General features: G+C 43.0%; 2 protein-coding genes across 2 annotated transcripts in view; both read left to right on the top strand.

The window, feature by feature from the left end:
• Positions 1–6,862: 6,862 nt before the first annotated feature.
• On the top strand, positions 6,863–9,811 carry LOC139639025 (zinc finger protein 708-like). Its single transcript, XM_071513062.1, has 3 exons — positions 6,863–7,403; positions 7,702–7,768; positions 8,215–9,811. The coding sequence occupies exons 1-3, from the start codon at positions 7,089–7,091 to the stop codon at positions 9,750–9,752; spliced, it is 1,920 nt and encodes a 639-aa protein (XP_071369163.1). The 5' UTR covers positions 6,863–7,088; the 3' UTR covers positions 9,753–9,811.
• A 1,257-nt stretch (positions 9,812–11,068) lies between these two features.
• Positions 11,069–13,176, top strand: part of shkbp1 (SH3KBP1 binding protein 1) — a 16,849-nt gene continuing 14,741 nt past the window's right edge. Inside the window, exons 1-4 of the mRNA XM_071513065.1 lie at positions 11,069–11,224; positions 11,989–12,042; positions 12,743–12,788; positions 13,010–13,142. Of these exons, the coding sequence (XP_071369166.1) occupies positions 11,166–11,224; positions 11,989–12,042; positions 12,743–12,788; positions 13,010–13,142 (292 nt within the window). The 5' untranslated portion in view covers positions 11,069–11,165. The remainder of the gene's footprint in view (positions 11,225–11,988; positions 12,043–12,742; positions 12,789–13,009; positions 13,143–13,176) is intronic.

Below are 13,176 nucleotides of genomic sequence, written 5' to 3'. Positions count from 1 at the left end.
AAACCTGCATCCCGTGTGTGAACTGTCCATAGCTGAATATGGCACTATTCTGCTTTGACATACAGCATGTTGGTGTTCAAGTTTGCAGTCTGTTGTAGTGTAAAATGTTCTAAAACTGGTGTAAAATGTTGGCCATTCAAATTAATTTGAATATGAAGTCATTATATAGACTTTCTCTCAGCACTTCCAGCGTCCCTGGAGGTATACAGGTTTTATTATACCATATGAGAAATGCTGTTGGTCAAGTGCAGTGAAAACAGAACAAGTTAAATCAAGTTTATCTGTATAGTCCTTCATAGTTACAGTCTCAAAGGGCTTCACAATGCCATGTTATGATAAAATAACCCCCCAGCACACACACACACACACACACACACACACACACAACTCCAACAAAAACCTCATTAGGAAATAAAATGGAAGAAACCTTGGGAAGGGAAGGGCTTCACACAGAGAGACAAACAGATAATACAATAATACAGTTATCTACACTCACCTTGAGACTCTGATGCACACCTTTGGTACACCCTGACACACACACACACACACACACACACACACACACACACACACACACACACACACACACACAACCTGCATACACACATGAGCTAACATTAAGATTTGCATGAAATACAAACAAATGCCTGTAAAATACAGAACAGCCATGCAAACTGGTATCTGTGGCACATTCTCTCTAGTTAAATCTGACGTGGGACCTCGGGGAATAAAGCCACACACACACACACACACACACACACACGCACAACCTCCACACACACATCGGCCAACATTAAGGCTTGTATTGAGGCTTGTAGAATACAGAACCCACATGTCTAACGTGGGACCTCGGGGAACAAAGCTCGTCTCTGAACTGACTTGTTAAATGACGGTTTTAGAGACAGTAGCCGAGTTTCTGCTCAGCTGAACATTTATGAGGAACTTCAGTTTTTGAGCTCCCCAATACAATTAAAGGTAATCTATGAATGAATTAAAGTAATCCATGACCGTTATCGACCTCTACTGGTGACCAGTAGGAATTACATCATCAATGTCAACATCAGCTTTTCTCCTCTGTCTCTGCTTCTCCTCTTTTCGATGGAGATGCTGAGGTTTGCTGTATTTGTCCTTACAGCTCTTGTTGTTGTTGCATCTCTTAATGATATGATGATATCTAGTATATATCAGTGAGAACAATACATAGGAATAGGGGTACAAAAAGTAGATCTGTTACGTCTCTTGATAGGAATTCATGTTTTCATGAAAATATAATTACTTTTGTTTCTATTAGTGGCTGTTAACCCACCTTTTTATTTACCAGTCCATCACTTGCGATACAGTTTTAAAATTATGGCAAGGCATATGTGCAAAAACCGCACATAGGGAACATCTCAAAAGCTCCCAAAGGTATTAAAAAATAAAAAATGATTGGAGGAAAAAAGAAGGCAAGCCTGCAGAACAGACAAAATCATCAGAGTAAAGAAAAATATATATTTACACAGCAATCAAGCTCAGATATAAATATCACTGGTTTATATCAAAACAATCAGTGTCACTTTCTTTTGTTTTTTTTTACTCAAACTTTTCATACATTTCAACCCTTTAAATTAATTCACGAATCACATATAAAAGAGTGAAGGGGGTTTGTTGTTGCCTTTGTATATTTGCAAATATTGATTAATAGAAATAGGCTATAAACAGAAATGTTTATAAACAGAAATGTTTATAGCCAAGATAAGATAAATGAGATCATGTAATTCAGCGCTTATGATCCATACAGTGTAATCTATATGTAGTGGAATACAGTGTAATTAATGCTTTTCTAAAAAATATATTTGATATTTGATTTTTGTTTATATTATATATTATCTGCCTTATTATGATCCACAACTAGAGGAAACTGTTTCCGCACTTTTTTTTTATTTACCAGCTTTCCTGTTTAATCAATCCAAAACACTGGATACTCATAAATATTCATACCAACGCGGAACAGAGACGAACTGAGCATGCGCCTGACGGACAACGCGTGCGCCGCTTCAGCACTTCCGGACTACAAACGTTCCCAAAGCTGCTGCTACCCGCTCCGCTGCGACAGAACAGACCACCGGTTTCACAGGAGAAGAAGAAGAAGAAGAAGAAGTGCCGGAGACTTTACAGAGTTGGTTGGTTAGATATCGGAAAGTTAACATGCGAACAAAACGCCGCAGTTTAAATCGACTTTAACAAAAATGGAAGCTAGCGTTAGCAGCGACGGCGACAGCTTTGAGAGTGACAGCCGGACCGCGGTGGAGGTTTCTGTCCGAGCCACCATCGCCGTGTTGGGGCACGAGTGTCGGACAGGCGGCGAGGAGGCGACGGCGACGTACCCCCAGATCCTGCAGGACATGGGCAGAGATCTAACCGTTAAAATAAACCAGCTGCACCGGGACAGTTCCACCGGGCTAGCGAGGGAGAACCGGGCTCTGAAGGCGGAGCTGGGGCGGCTGGAGGGCGAGCTGAAGAGCAGCGTCCAGGCCGGGCTGCTGCTGGAGAAGCAGCTCCGCAGCCAGGTGGGCCGGCTGAGGAGGGAGCTGTCCCACCTGGAGAGGGAGGTGAGGAGGGTCAGCGACAAGGCGGAGAGGAACAGAGAGATCCTGGAGAGGGAGCGGAGGGAGAGGACTCTGACGGGCCCGGTGCACGTCCTGCTGCAGAACGGGTCTCTGCTGGGTGAGCCGCGGTCCACGTTTCTGTCTTTCAGTAACACTTAATTGGAATACTTAATTGATTATAGGCACCGCAATTGAAAATGAAACGAAAATGAACTGTAGTAAATAGTGGAGGTAGAAGTGCGCATCAACCACCGTAGACTTGATTGGAGTGCTTAACCAAAAACACTGAACCTTGAGGAGAAATTAGCACATCCAAAACTTTTCACTTGAATCTGAACGCATGCTCAGCTCTGCTGTATGGTCCGAAACGCGTCAGCATTAATGTGTGTGTGTGTGTGCCAATAAATTCAAGTGGAAAGTGAGCACTCTGCCATACTACTTTTATTTTTGGATGTGCTTTTTCCCCTCAAAGATAGGCTACTACACAAATATCAAAACATAACTAGAAAGTATAACATCCAATAGGAGTGTTTTAATGATACCACAGGGGAGTGAAGTATACCATAAAGTACAGTAAGGTCATTATAAACACACTGTCGCAGAGTCACTATAAGTTCCTATAAGAATATTAAAGTGATACCATAGGACTTAAAAAAATATCATTAAGTATAATAAGGTCACTGTAACTTTCCCCACTGCAAAATCTCTAACCTGCAGGATGACAGGTTAAAACTCTGTCCAATAAACAAGCTACTCGTGAGTCATGTGACTTCAGTTTACAAGCCCTGGTTCACTTATTTTCACGTATTATAATAATAATAATAATAATAATAATAAACTTTATTTGTATAAAGCCTTTCATACATAAAAATGCAGCTCAAAGTGCTTTACATAAAATCAAGACAAAACAGAAAGTGCATTACAATAAAATAAATCGGAAAATTGTACAGTAAAACCAACATCAAGTAAGAACAAATAAAAGACAGGTTCAAAGTAAAAACAAGTAAAAATATGGTTTACAAACAGTTAGCCTACAATAAAAGAGGCTAAAACAGAAGAAAGATTGAAACAAAAGGCTAAATTATAAGGTATGTTTTGACCTCTGTTTTAAAAGATGCTAAGGAGGTTGCCTGTCTAATATGTGCTGGGAGATTATTCCAAATAGTAGAGAATCATTGAGAGCTTTGTACACCAACAATAAAATATTAAAATAGATTCTAAAAGACACAGGCGACCAGTGCAGAGATGCAAGTACGGGTGTAATATGTTCTCTTTCCCTGGTTTTAGTAATTCTGGCTGCTGCATTTTGAACAAGTTGTAGTCTATTTATTGAGTTCTTAGGTGTTCCGGTTGAAAGAGCATTACAGTAATCAAGCCTTGAGAAAACAAAAGCATGGATTAGTTTCTCAGCGTCCGGCAGAGTGAGATACGGCCTGACCTTCACTATATTTTTTAAATGAGAACCTAAACAAACCAAAAACAGAAATACAACACAGTTAACTGTCCCGCTCTGGTTCAGAAACCATCTGTGCTCACACCCTGAGACAACTGACTGAAAGTGCTGTTGCACGTTACAGAACAAGCACAGCGTGAGGAGACACATCAACCATGGACTGTAGCGTTAAAGCGAAAATCCACCGAAACCTGATTCGAATTCACGTCAGTGTTTCAACTTAAAGGATAAGGCCGGTGTTTTTTAATGCATTTCTTACCGTCAACAAATCCTATGAAAATAACAAAATCAACAATGTGTTTGCTCTCCTCTCGTTACTTTCTGACTTCCCACGTTCCGTTTTCAGCCGTCAACCCGGAAGTCATTGGCTCCGATTGTAAGATAAAAACCTTGAAATTCAGCTCACAAAGACATAGTTTACATTTTAAAAATCTCTAACTGTTACCATGAAAAGTCAGACTGTTGTAGTTATTACCAAATCAAATTCAAAAGGGAACAAATTCTTCATTACACCGGGGACTATTTTCTGTGCTACGGAACTACTTTCCTGAGATGGCGTGTTTACAGCCGACTTATTAAGTTGTTTGAGGAAAAAGTGGTCCGGCCCGGTGCATGGTGATGATGAAATATGCTGCAGAGCAGCAGCATGGCTCTGTGACGGGTTTTTAACCGTTTTTTAATACAATGGAGTTCTATGGCTGCATTGGGACCCGGCTACATGGACCAGACTTGTTGGCAAAACAAAATCATTGCTGATTTTGTTATTTTCATAGGATTTGTTGATGGTAAGAAATGCATTAAAAAACACCAGCCTGATCCTTTAATTCACTCAGCAGTGTTGTGCCACCACAGCAACAAAACTGACATCACTGCTGCATAGAATATGAAATTTACAAAATATAATTTCGTTTTCCTCAAACAGCCACAGTATGTGTAGCCACAGTGTTTAGAAACACCTTTTAATCTTAGTAGATTATCCATATAAGAATAGTTTCGGTCTTTCAAGCTGCATTAGAACTGTAACATGAATGGATTTATTCTTTTTGAATATCTTTTGTGACCAGAACAAGCACAGTCTTCTGCTGTCGGACACTAAGCAGTTGGGGGTTCAGGTGTTCTTCAGTGCCTTGCTCAAGAGCATGTGGACAGTATTTGGTGTTTGTCATTCACTTTCACCGCCCAGATGTTTCCAGCTGTCCTGGGATTCGAGCCGACACCCTTCACCTCACAAGCCTGACTGCAGAGGAAACACTGCACTTTCAGTCAGTTGTGTGAACATGAATAACTCTCTGCCACAGTTGGAGTTCAGTTCAGCTGCTCTGGACACCAGCCATGTGAACTCATCAGTGAATATTTATGAATTTCGCCCTCATGCATATTTATAGTCGTCATGTTTTGGTCTAATGACTGACTAGACGGAGGCACTGAGCATGCACATGTTGACCTGTGGACCCGCCCACTCATGAATATTTATGAACACACTGTCACAATATGACTCAAAATATCAAGCAGACCTATCTTACAGCCTTTGGGTTGAGCATCTTGCTTTGTGTCACTCTACATTGCGAGGGCAATCTGCACTTTCATTTTTCTTTTTTTGTAAATGTTTTACTTTGAAAACAAACCATTTGTGATCCGGTCTGTATTGCAGTGGTGTGTGTCCAGTTCTGACTGTGTAGAATCACTAATGAATGTGTGTGTTTTTCATTGATATTCATAATGCCTGAGCCAGTTGCTCACTCTCTACTTTACATTGGGGCTTGCACACCAGCTATGAAAATGTATGAGCATGTCTGCAGATGAAGGAATATAATTATAACATCGAGGTGACTAACAGAACTAGCTTGCGTCTTTAAATGGACTTGGCAGTTTAAATGGCAGTAATGTTAAGTGGAAGCACATTTAAGGTTCAGATGCATTAATTTTCACTGTGTTCTTATAAAAATGCAATAAGGATTTAAACTAGAATATATAGCACTTATCTACTGCACAATTTACATAATGCTTTCCAAGAAGGCATGAAAAAAGGAACAGTAAATCACAGCTCGGTGAATGGGCAGCTTGTTTAAAGACTCTGAAATAAACATATTCAAAACATTAACATCCATAAAAAGTTTTTAAGGCTTAGCATTGTCCAAATATTTACCAATGCCTTCTGCAAATGTATTTCTGTGTCTTACTTGATGAATAAGGCCTGATTATTATTTTGTGGTGTTTTCACCCACACAGGTAGCCCTGCTGTGTCTCTCTACACCAATCAGACGGTCTCTGACCCTGCAGCCTTGGCCTTGTCCATCCTCAACTCTGCAGCGGCTACAGGCCAAACTGGCTCTAACCCCTTCGCCCCTCTGCTGGTGACGAGCCAACCCATCCCCAATCTGACCTCAGTGCCTGTGGATGTAAGTCCAGCTGTCTCTAACCCTGCTGCACCATTACTGGCCACAAGTCAAGCTGCTGCTAACCCCTTTGTTTCTTTATTGGCTGCCAATCAAGCTGGCACCAACCTGACATCTTTGTCTGTGGCAACAAGTCAGGCAACCCCCAATCCCCAGATACCCTTGGGGGCTACAGGTCAAGCCATTGGCAATCCCGAAGCGTCATTAGTAATCACTGGAAGTCAAGCCATTGGCAATCCCGAAGCGTCATTAGTAACCACTGGAAGTCAAGCCATTGGCAATCCCCAAGCGTCATTGGTAACCACTGGAAGTCAAGCCATTGGCAATCCCCAAGCGTCATTGGTAACCACTGGAAGTCAAGCCATTGGCAATCCCCAAGCGTCATTGGTAACCACTGGAAGTCAAGCCATTGGCAATCCCCAAGCGTCATTGGTAACCACTGGAAGTCAAGCCATTGGCAATCCCCAAGCGTCATTGGTAACCACTGGAAGTCAAGCCATTGGCAATCCCCAAGCGTCATTGGTAACCACTGGAAGTCAAGCCATTGGCAATCCCCAAGCGTCATTGGTAATCACTGGAAGTCAAGCCATTGGCAATCCCCAAGTCTCGTCCGTCACCACAAGTCAAGCCGTCACCAGTCCGCAAGCATCGATGGCAGCTACAAGTCAAGCCGTTGTGAATCCCCAGGCGGCTTTGGTGGCCACAACTAAACCCATTGCCGATCCCCAAGTCCCTCTGCTCCCTACAGCTCAGACCCCCCTGAATCCTGCAGCCTTGTCCATGGCTATCCTGAAGTCTGTGATGGCCGCAGCTCCATTGGTGCCCACATGTCAAATCCTCCCCAGCTCCCACGTTCCTCTTCTGGATGTCAGTGGAGTCTTTCCCAGCCTGACGTCCTCGCCCACAGCTGAAGCTCAGAGATCCACCAACCCTGTGGCTCCAACAGTGGTTACCTCCAAGCCTGAGGTAGGCCTGTTTTAATGTAGTGGGTGTGATTTATTTTTCTCATAAGAATAACCAACACCAATCACTTAGTGCTGAAAAAATGCTTTGAAAAAATGTTTTACCACACCTGAATCATAAACCTAGATATAAATCTTTAACGTTGAAGTCTGTAGTGAATTTTGTCCAAACTTCTTACTTCATTGCAACACTAGCATGAATAAAGTATTACTGCATGTTGTAGAGATTTTGATAATTTTCATTTTAAATTTCTTTATTTCATTCACTGAGATGACAAAGTTTACCTTGTTGGCTTTTACAGGAAACAGTGAAAGAGAACAGTGAAGACAATCCTGGAGAAGCTGGAGGACAGTCGCTGGGTGGAAGAGGTGAATTCAGATTTCAGACTGCTGGGGAATTCTTTAACGCAGAGCTGAGTGTGTAGGGATTTATTATTCAAAGAGACTTAATAATTGTAACAGTGGAATAATATGTCGTCATTGCTGAAGAGCCATGAACACAACACTAACAACTACAGGATAGAGGATTTTTATTTATTTTCTTATCAATTTAGGGTTTCATTTTGTTTATGTGGTTGTAAAGAAGGTTGTAAATTACCACAAGTCACCAGTCCAATGCGGGTAAACTGAAGCTGTGGCTGGTAAGGCTTTTCACTCTATTAGACACTTTTTCATGTCTGATTGTTTGGGAGTTCTATTTTCTATTAAAAATGCATTTGGCTGGTAAAACAGTGAAAGTGGTGGCTGTGTCTTTTGTATGAAGACGTTAGTTTCCTGCTTCAGTGTGGTAATTTTGCTTTTTTTCTCAACCTCAGACCCCGAGGAGGATAAGAGCAACAATAAACAGCAAGAGAGAAACAGAAGGAGAAAGGAGAAGTATCATCAGAAGCGAGTCTTCTGTGAGCACTGCAACAAGGGCTTCCACTACCGACATCAGCTGAAGCAGCACATGAATTGTCATGACAAGCCTTTCCCCTGCGACCAGTGTGATAAGAGCTTCCATAAGGAGAAGACTCTCCAGACTCACCTCCTGGCGCACAAAGTAAAAGAAGCCAGAGAGAATAAAACTCAGAACCTCATGCCTTGTAACCAGTGTGACAAAAAATTCAGACTCGAGAAGAATCTTGAAAATCATCTTTTGCGCCACGAAGCGCGGAAAAAATCCTTCAAGTGCCCAGTTTGTGAGAAGACGTATAGTAAGATGAGTTTGCTGAAACGACACGAGGTGGTACATGCTGAAGTCCGGCCGTTCATCTGCGACACCTGCGGGAAGGGCTTCACCGCGAAAAGCATCCTGCAGGAGCACCAGTCCATTCACACCGGTGAAAAACGTTTCACGTGTGCCACATGTGGAAAGAGTTTCAGGACGTCTGCTCATCTGTTTTCTCACAAGAGAGTGCACTCGGACGAACGGCCGTTCAAATGCTCGGAATGCGGCAAGGCGTTCAAGTTGAAGCGGGCGCTGGTGCAGCACCGGATCGTCCACACGGGGGAAAAGCCTTTTGTCTGCCAGACGTGTGGGATCGGGTTCGGCCTCAGGAACAACCTCCAGAGGCACCTGCGCCTGCACACGGGCGAGAAGCCGTTCAGGTGCGAGGAGTGCGGAGAGAAGTTCTCAGGAACCTGGGCACTGAAGACCCACATGCTCATCCACGGTGCCACGAAGCCGTTTATGTGCGACCTGTGCGGGAAGACGTTTTTCTACAACTGCAAACTGCTGGAACATCAACAGATGGTACACAGGGACCGGGACAAGGCACGGAGTTGGCAGAGTGACGGAACGGTAGGAGTGAAACCGTTCAGCTGTAAGATCTGTCTGAAAGGTTTCTCCAGCGCCAACTCTTTGAGAGTTCACGAAGAAAGCCACGCAGAAGAGAAGGAATTCAGCTGCAGCACCTGCGGAAAGTCTTTCCACCGCAAATGCACGTTTGTGTACCACATGCGACGGCACAGCGAGGAGAGGCACCACGGTTGCGATGTGTGCGGGAAGAGGTTCCTGCTGCTGAGCCGGCTGAAGGACCACATGACGCTCCACACCGGGGAGAAAAGGTACAAATGCGAGCAATGCGGCAAAGCCTTCAGGACTCGCAACAACTTTTACAGACACGCTCGGCTGCACAGAGGAGAGCGGCCGTACGAATGCCAAGTCTGCGGCAGCAAGTTTAGCCAATCCAACCAGCTCAAGTCCCACATGCAGATCCACACCGGGGTCAAGCTGTACTCCTGCGAGCGCTGCGGACTCGGCTTCTCCGACTCCCGGCAGCTCAAGAAACACAACTGTGCCGACAAGTACCAGAACTCATTTGGTGCCGCCGCCAAACGCAGGAAACAGAAGAACGCTGTCATGACCTGAGTTATTTTGCTTAAAAAAAGTGTTGTTTGAAAATCTTATTTTTTTCATTTGGGCATTAAAGTCGTAATTCACAAGATACTCATTTTATTTATTCAGTCTCCATCTTTGGTGCATTGCTGTGGTGTTTCCTCACTGTACTTTCCAGAGATCACCTGTCAGTCAAGTTTGAGTTTCTGTAGGTGCCGCTCTTTTCTTTGGAAATCGGAAACGCTAAACGCATCACTTCCTGTGCGGCAGAGGATTTTCCCCAGGAAAGACCTGCCAGACAGCAGGGGCCATATTAATAAAACTCAGCGGTAAGAGTGTTGTGCAGAGAAAATTTCTGCTGTGCAGTAAGTTGAGGTGATTTGTACTTTACCTTACCGTTATTGTCTGCCATGGCCCAGGTGAAAGCCAATGAAGATCAATATGTAAATGAAGTCTTGCATATGAAACACCCCCTGATCATCCACACCCATGATCAGAAGTGGACGGTAAAACTGAGGCGGTAATCATGAACAGGGAAAATGCACCGCCGCGGTCTGACCCACTACCGCCTCGCTAACCCTACCGGTGAGTTTTATGAATATGGGCCTGGGTGTTTAGGATATTTATTTATGTATATTAAAATATAAATAATTTATATAGAAATATAAGTAAATATCCTATCCTTACTCTGTTTTGTATGGAAGGTAGACAACAACAACCTTCACTCTCGCATGATCTGACCTTTTTATATAAGAACTGACAGAATGTGACAGATGTGAGTTTCAAGTGGATTCCGAGGCTGTAAAAGGTTTGTTTACAAACCGAAAATGTAAACAATGAATTGTTCATTTACGTTGAATTCTATTGGGCTGAGAAAGTTCTACAAGAGCATCCATGAATATACAGTACCTGAAATTTGGATAGTCAAATATATCGCTGATTGTATCTTTTAACAAGTTTGAAAACCGCTCCAGGTAACCAACGCTCCTGTTGGTTACCTGATAACTATAAATAAAACTATATAGTTTAATTTCTGTATCTTTTTCAGCTTTTTTTTTTTTGAAGGGGGATTTTCTGTTCCTGTCTTTTTAATAAGAGAATAATAAGATAAATAAAGAGTGTAGTAATTAAGTCCTCCATATAAAACAAAATGATTTAAATTTAGGAAAAAACGAGAAAAGTGCAGCTAAACATTAAGGTTTACATTTAGTATGTGATTATCATTTTGGTGACACTCAGGCGGAGACTAAAGTACTTTGCATTCCGTGATTCCGTTCCTGCTTTTGTTCCTCCGCTCCGGTCCAGAATGCCACCACGGCTTTTACTTCTCACAGCCCGGCAGGAAGTTAGCTTAGACAACAAACTGGATTTTCTGCTAAAATGGATTAAAGTCTCCAGAGTGTTGTTATTGTTTTGGTCGCTCAGACTGTCGGAGCAGCATCTCACATGATGTCTAACACGGCGAGGACCGGGGACATCATCCACCTGAACGTCGGAGGGAAGAGGTGAGAGACCGGAGGATGTTTTGGGAGTGTCGGCTAACCCGGCTAGCTAATGTAAACGCGTCTATGGAGGAGACGTCCATTATCGGACACGTCTCCGTTCTTTCCCTTTTCTCGCCTATTTGGACGACAGCCCTCCTCAGTCGTGCCATGGCATTATAACGGGGTCACAAATTTATATGTTTGTAATGATAAACACATGATTCGGAGCACCAGTCAGTTTGATCTCTACTTAAAGTTTCCCAAATGGTAAACCGCGTACGCCCAAGCTGGACGCTGGGCGGTTCGTTTTGTTTTCCCGGGTGGTAACGTTAACTCTTCAGTGTTAGTTGTATACATGGATGTATGGTTCTATATCCCACACCCCCGTTTTTATCCGTAGACCGTTATAGGAGAAGGGGGAAGTGAGGGCCAGTAAAGCAAGTCCAAAACAATGGCTGAAATCTCACCAGAGAGCAAAGTGCGTCCGATAATGGAACTTGCGAAAACGTTCTGTAACGTAGCGTTACAGAAGCAGTATTTAGCATCTAGCTTAGCTATCTTCTTACTTTTTTAACGTTAACTAAGTTGAAATGGTTGTTGAAACTTTGCGTACAAGGGAATTGCATGTATCCCCTATTTAGCTAACTCAACTATTGTAATAATGTTTCCTGATAAAACGTAGCGTACCTAGGTAGTTGCCTACATAGCTAATGCTACCTTCTTGGAGTAACGACGTTATCCTTGATGCCTTAACAGTTAAATAATTAATGTGGATTTGTTTTTAGGTTCAGCACCTCCCGACAGACGCTGACCTGGGTTCCTGACTCTTTTTTCTCCAGGTTAGTGGAACAGAGAACCTAATACCGCTACACGCGCACACTAACCCAGTTAGGCATGGACAGAACGTGACGCGAACCTCCGTTCAAAACTCTGGCTGTTATATGCTGCCTTGACTACCGCCACTCAAATAAACCTGTTAGAACATCGCTTAAGACCCTATACGAATCATTTGGGTCTGCTGGTAAACTCGGCATTCAAATATTTCACTAAGAGCACTTTACTTTGCGTCCTCCACAGTGTATTTTGGTGGAAGGAGGCAAACCAATTCTATAAATTGACAATGTATTGAAATATGTGCTGCTTGGTGTATTAGATGTATGCCGAATTGAAGAGTGGCTTCTCACGATTTGTCACAGGTCTGAAGTTATGTTCTCCAAGATATATATATATACTGTATATTTGTCAGTAAACAAGACAACATTAAACTCAGAGATTTTTTAACGTTCTCTCAAGAGAACAGTATGTATCAACAGCAACAGAAACAGCTGCCAGATTAGTGTCCAGTAAATTAAGTCTTCTCCACATCAGCTTTGTGAGTCTCCTGCATTTCACCAATGCTTATTTCCGCCACAGCTCTCTAGTTTACCAGCCAACTGGCATTTCAACACTGATTTGAATGGGAATGTCTGTATCTGTTGTATTGCCTTGGTTAATTCATAATAGTAACTTCTGGATGGTGGTTTGTGTTTTGTTTTTTAGTCTTTTGAGCGGTCGGATCTCAACTTTGAAGGATGAAACTGGAGCTGTAAGTAGGGTGGCTGTGTGTGTGTGTGTGTGTGTGTGCAGGCGTGTGTCTGACGTTAATATAATAGAGGTAGACACGTTACCTTACATACATTACACGGTACAGTATATCCTTTCATTGTGTGGTGTGTCTGCCTGTATGTGTGTCTGAATGTATATGTTGTGTAACTGTGTGTGTGTGTGTGTGTGTTACCTTCTCCTGTCCCTCCTCTCTCTCCGTAGATCTTCATTGACAGAGACCCCTCTCTGTTCGCTCCCATCCTCAACTTCCTGCGGACCAAAGAGCTGCACCCCCGCTCCATCAACGTGCACATGCTCATGCACGAGGCCGAGTTCTACGGCATCACACCGCTGGGTGAGATGCCGCGTGTTGTGATGTGATCCTCTGT

The sequence above is a fragment of the Centroberyx affinis genome, unplaced genomic scaffold, assembly GCF_046629955.1.
Source record: "Centroberyx affinis isolate AG114_WGS23_722 - 3 ecotype Tasmania unplaced genomic scaffold, CSIRO-AGI_Caff_v1 ptg006738l_1, whole genome shotgun sequence".
NCBI lineage: Eukaryota > Metazoa > Chordata > Actinopteri > Beryciformes > Berycidae > Centroberyx > Centroberyx affinis.
This window is presented reverse-complemented; position numbering and strand designations above follow the sequence as displayed.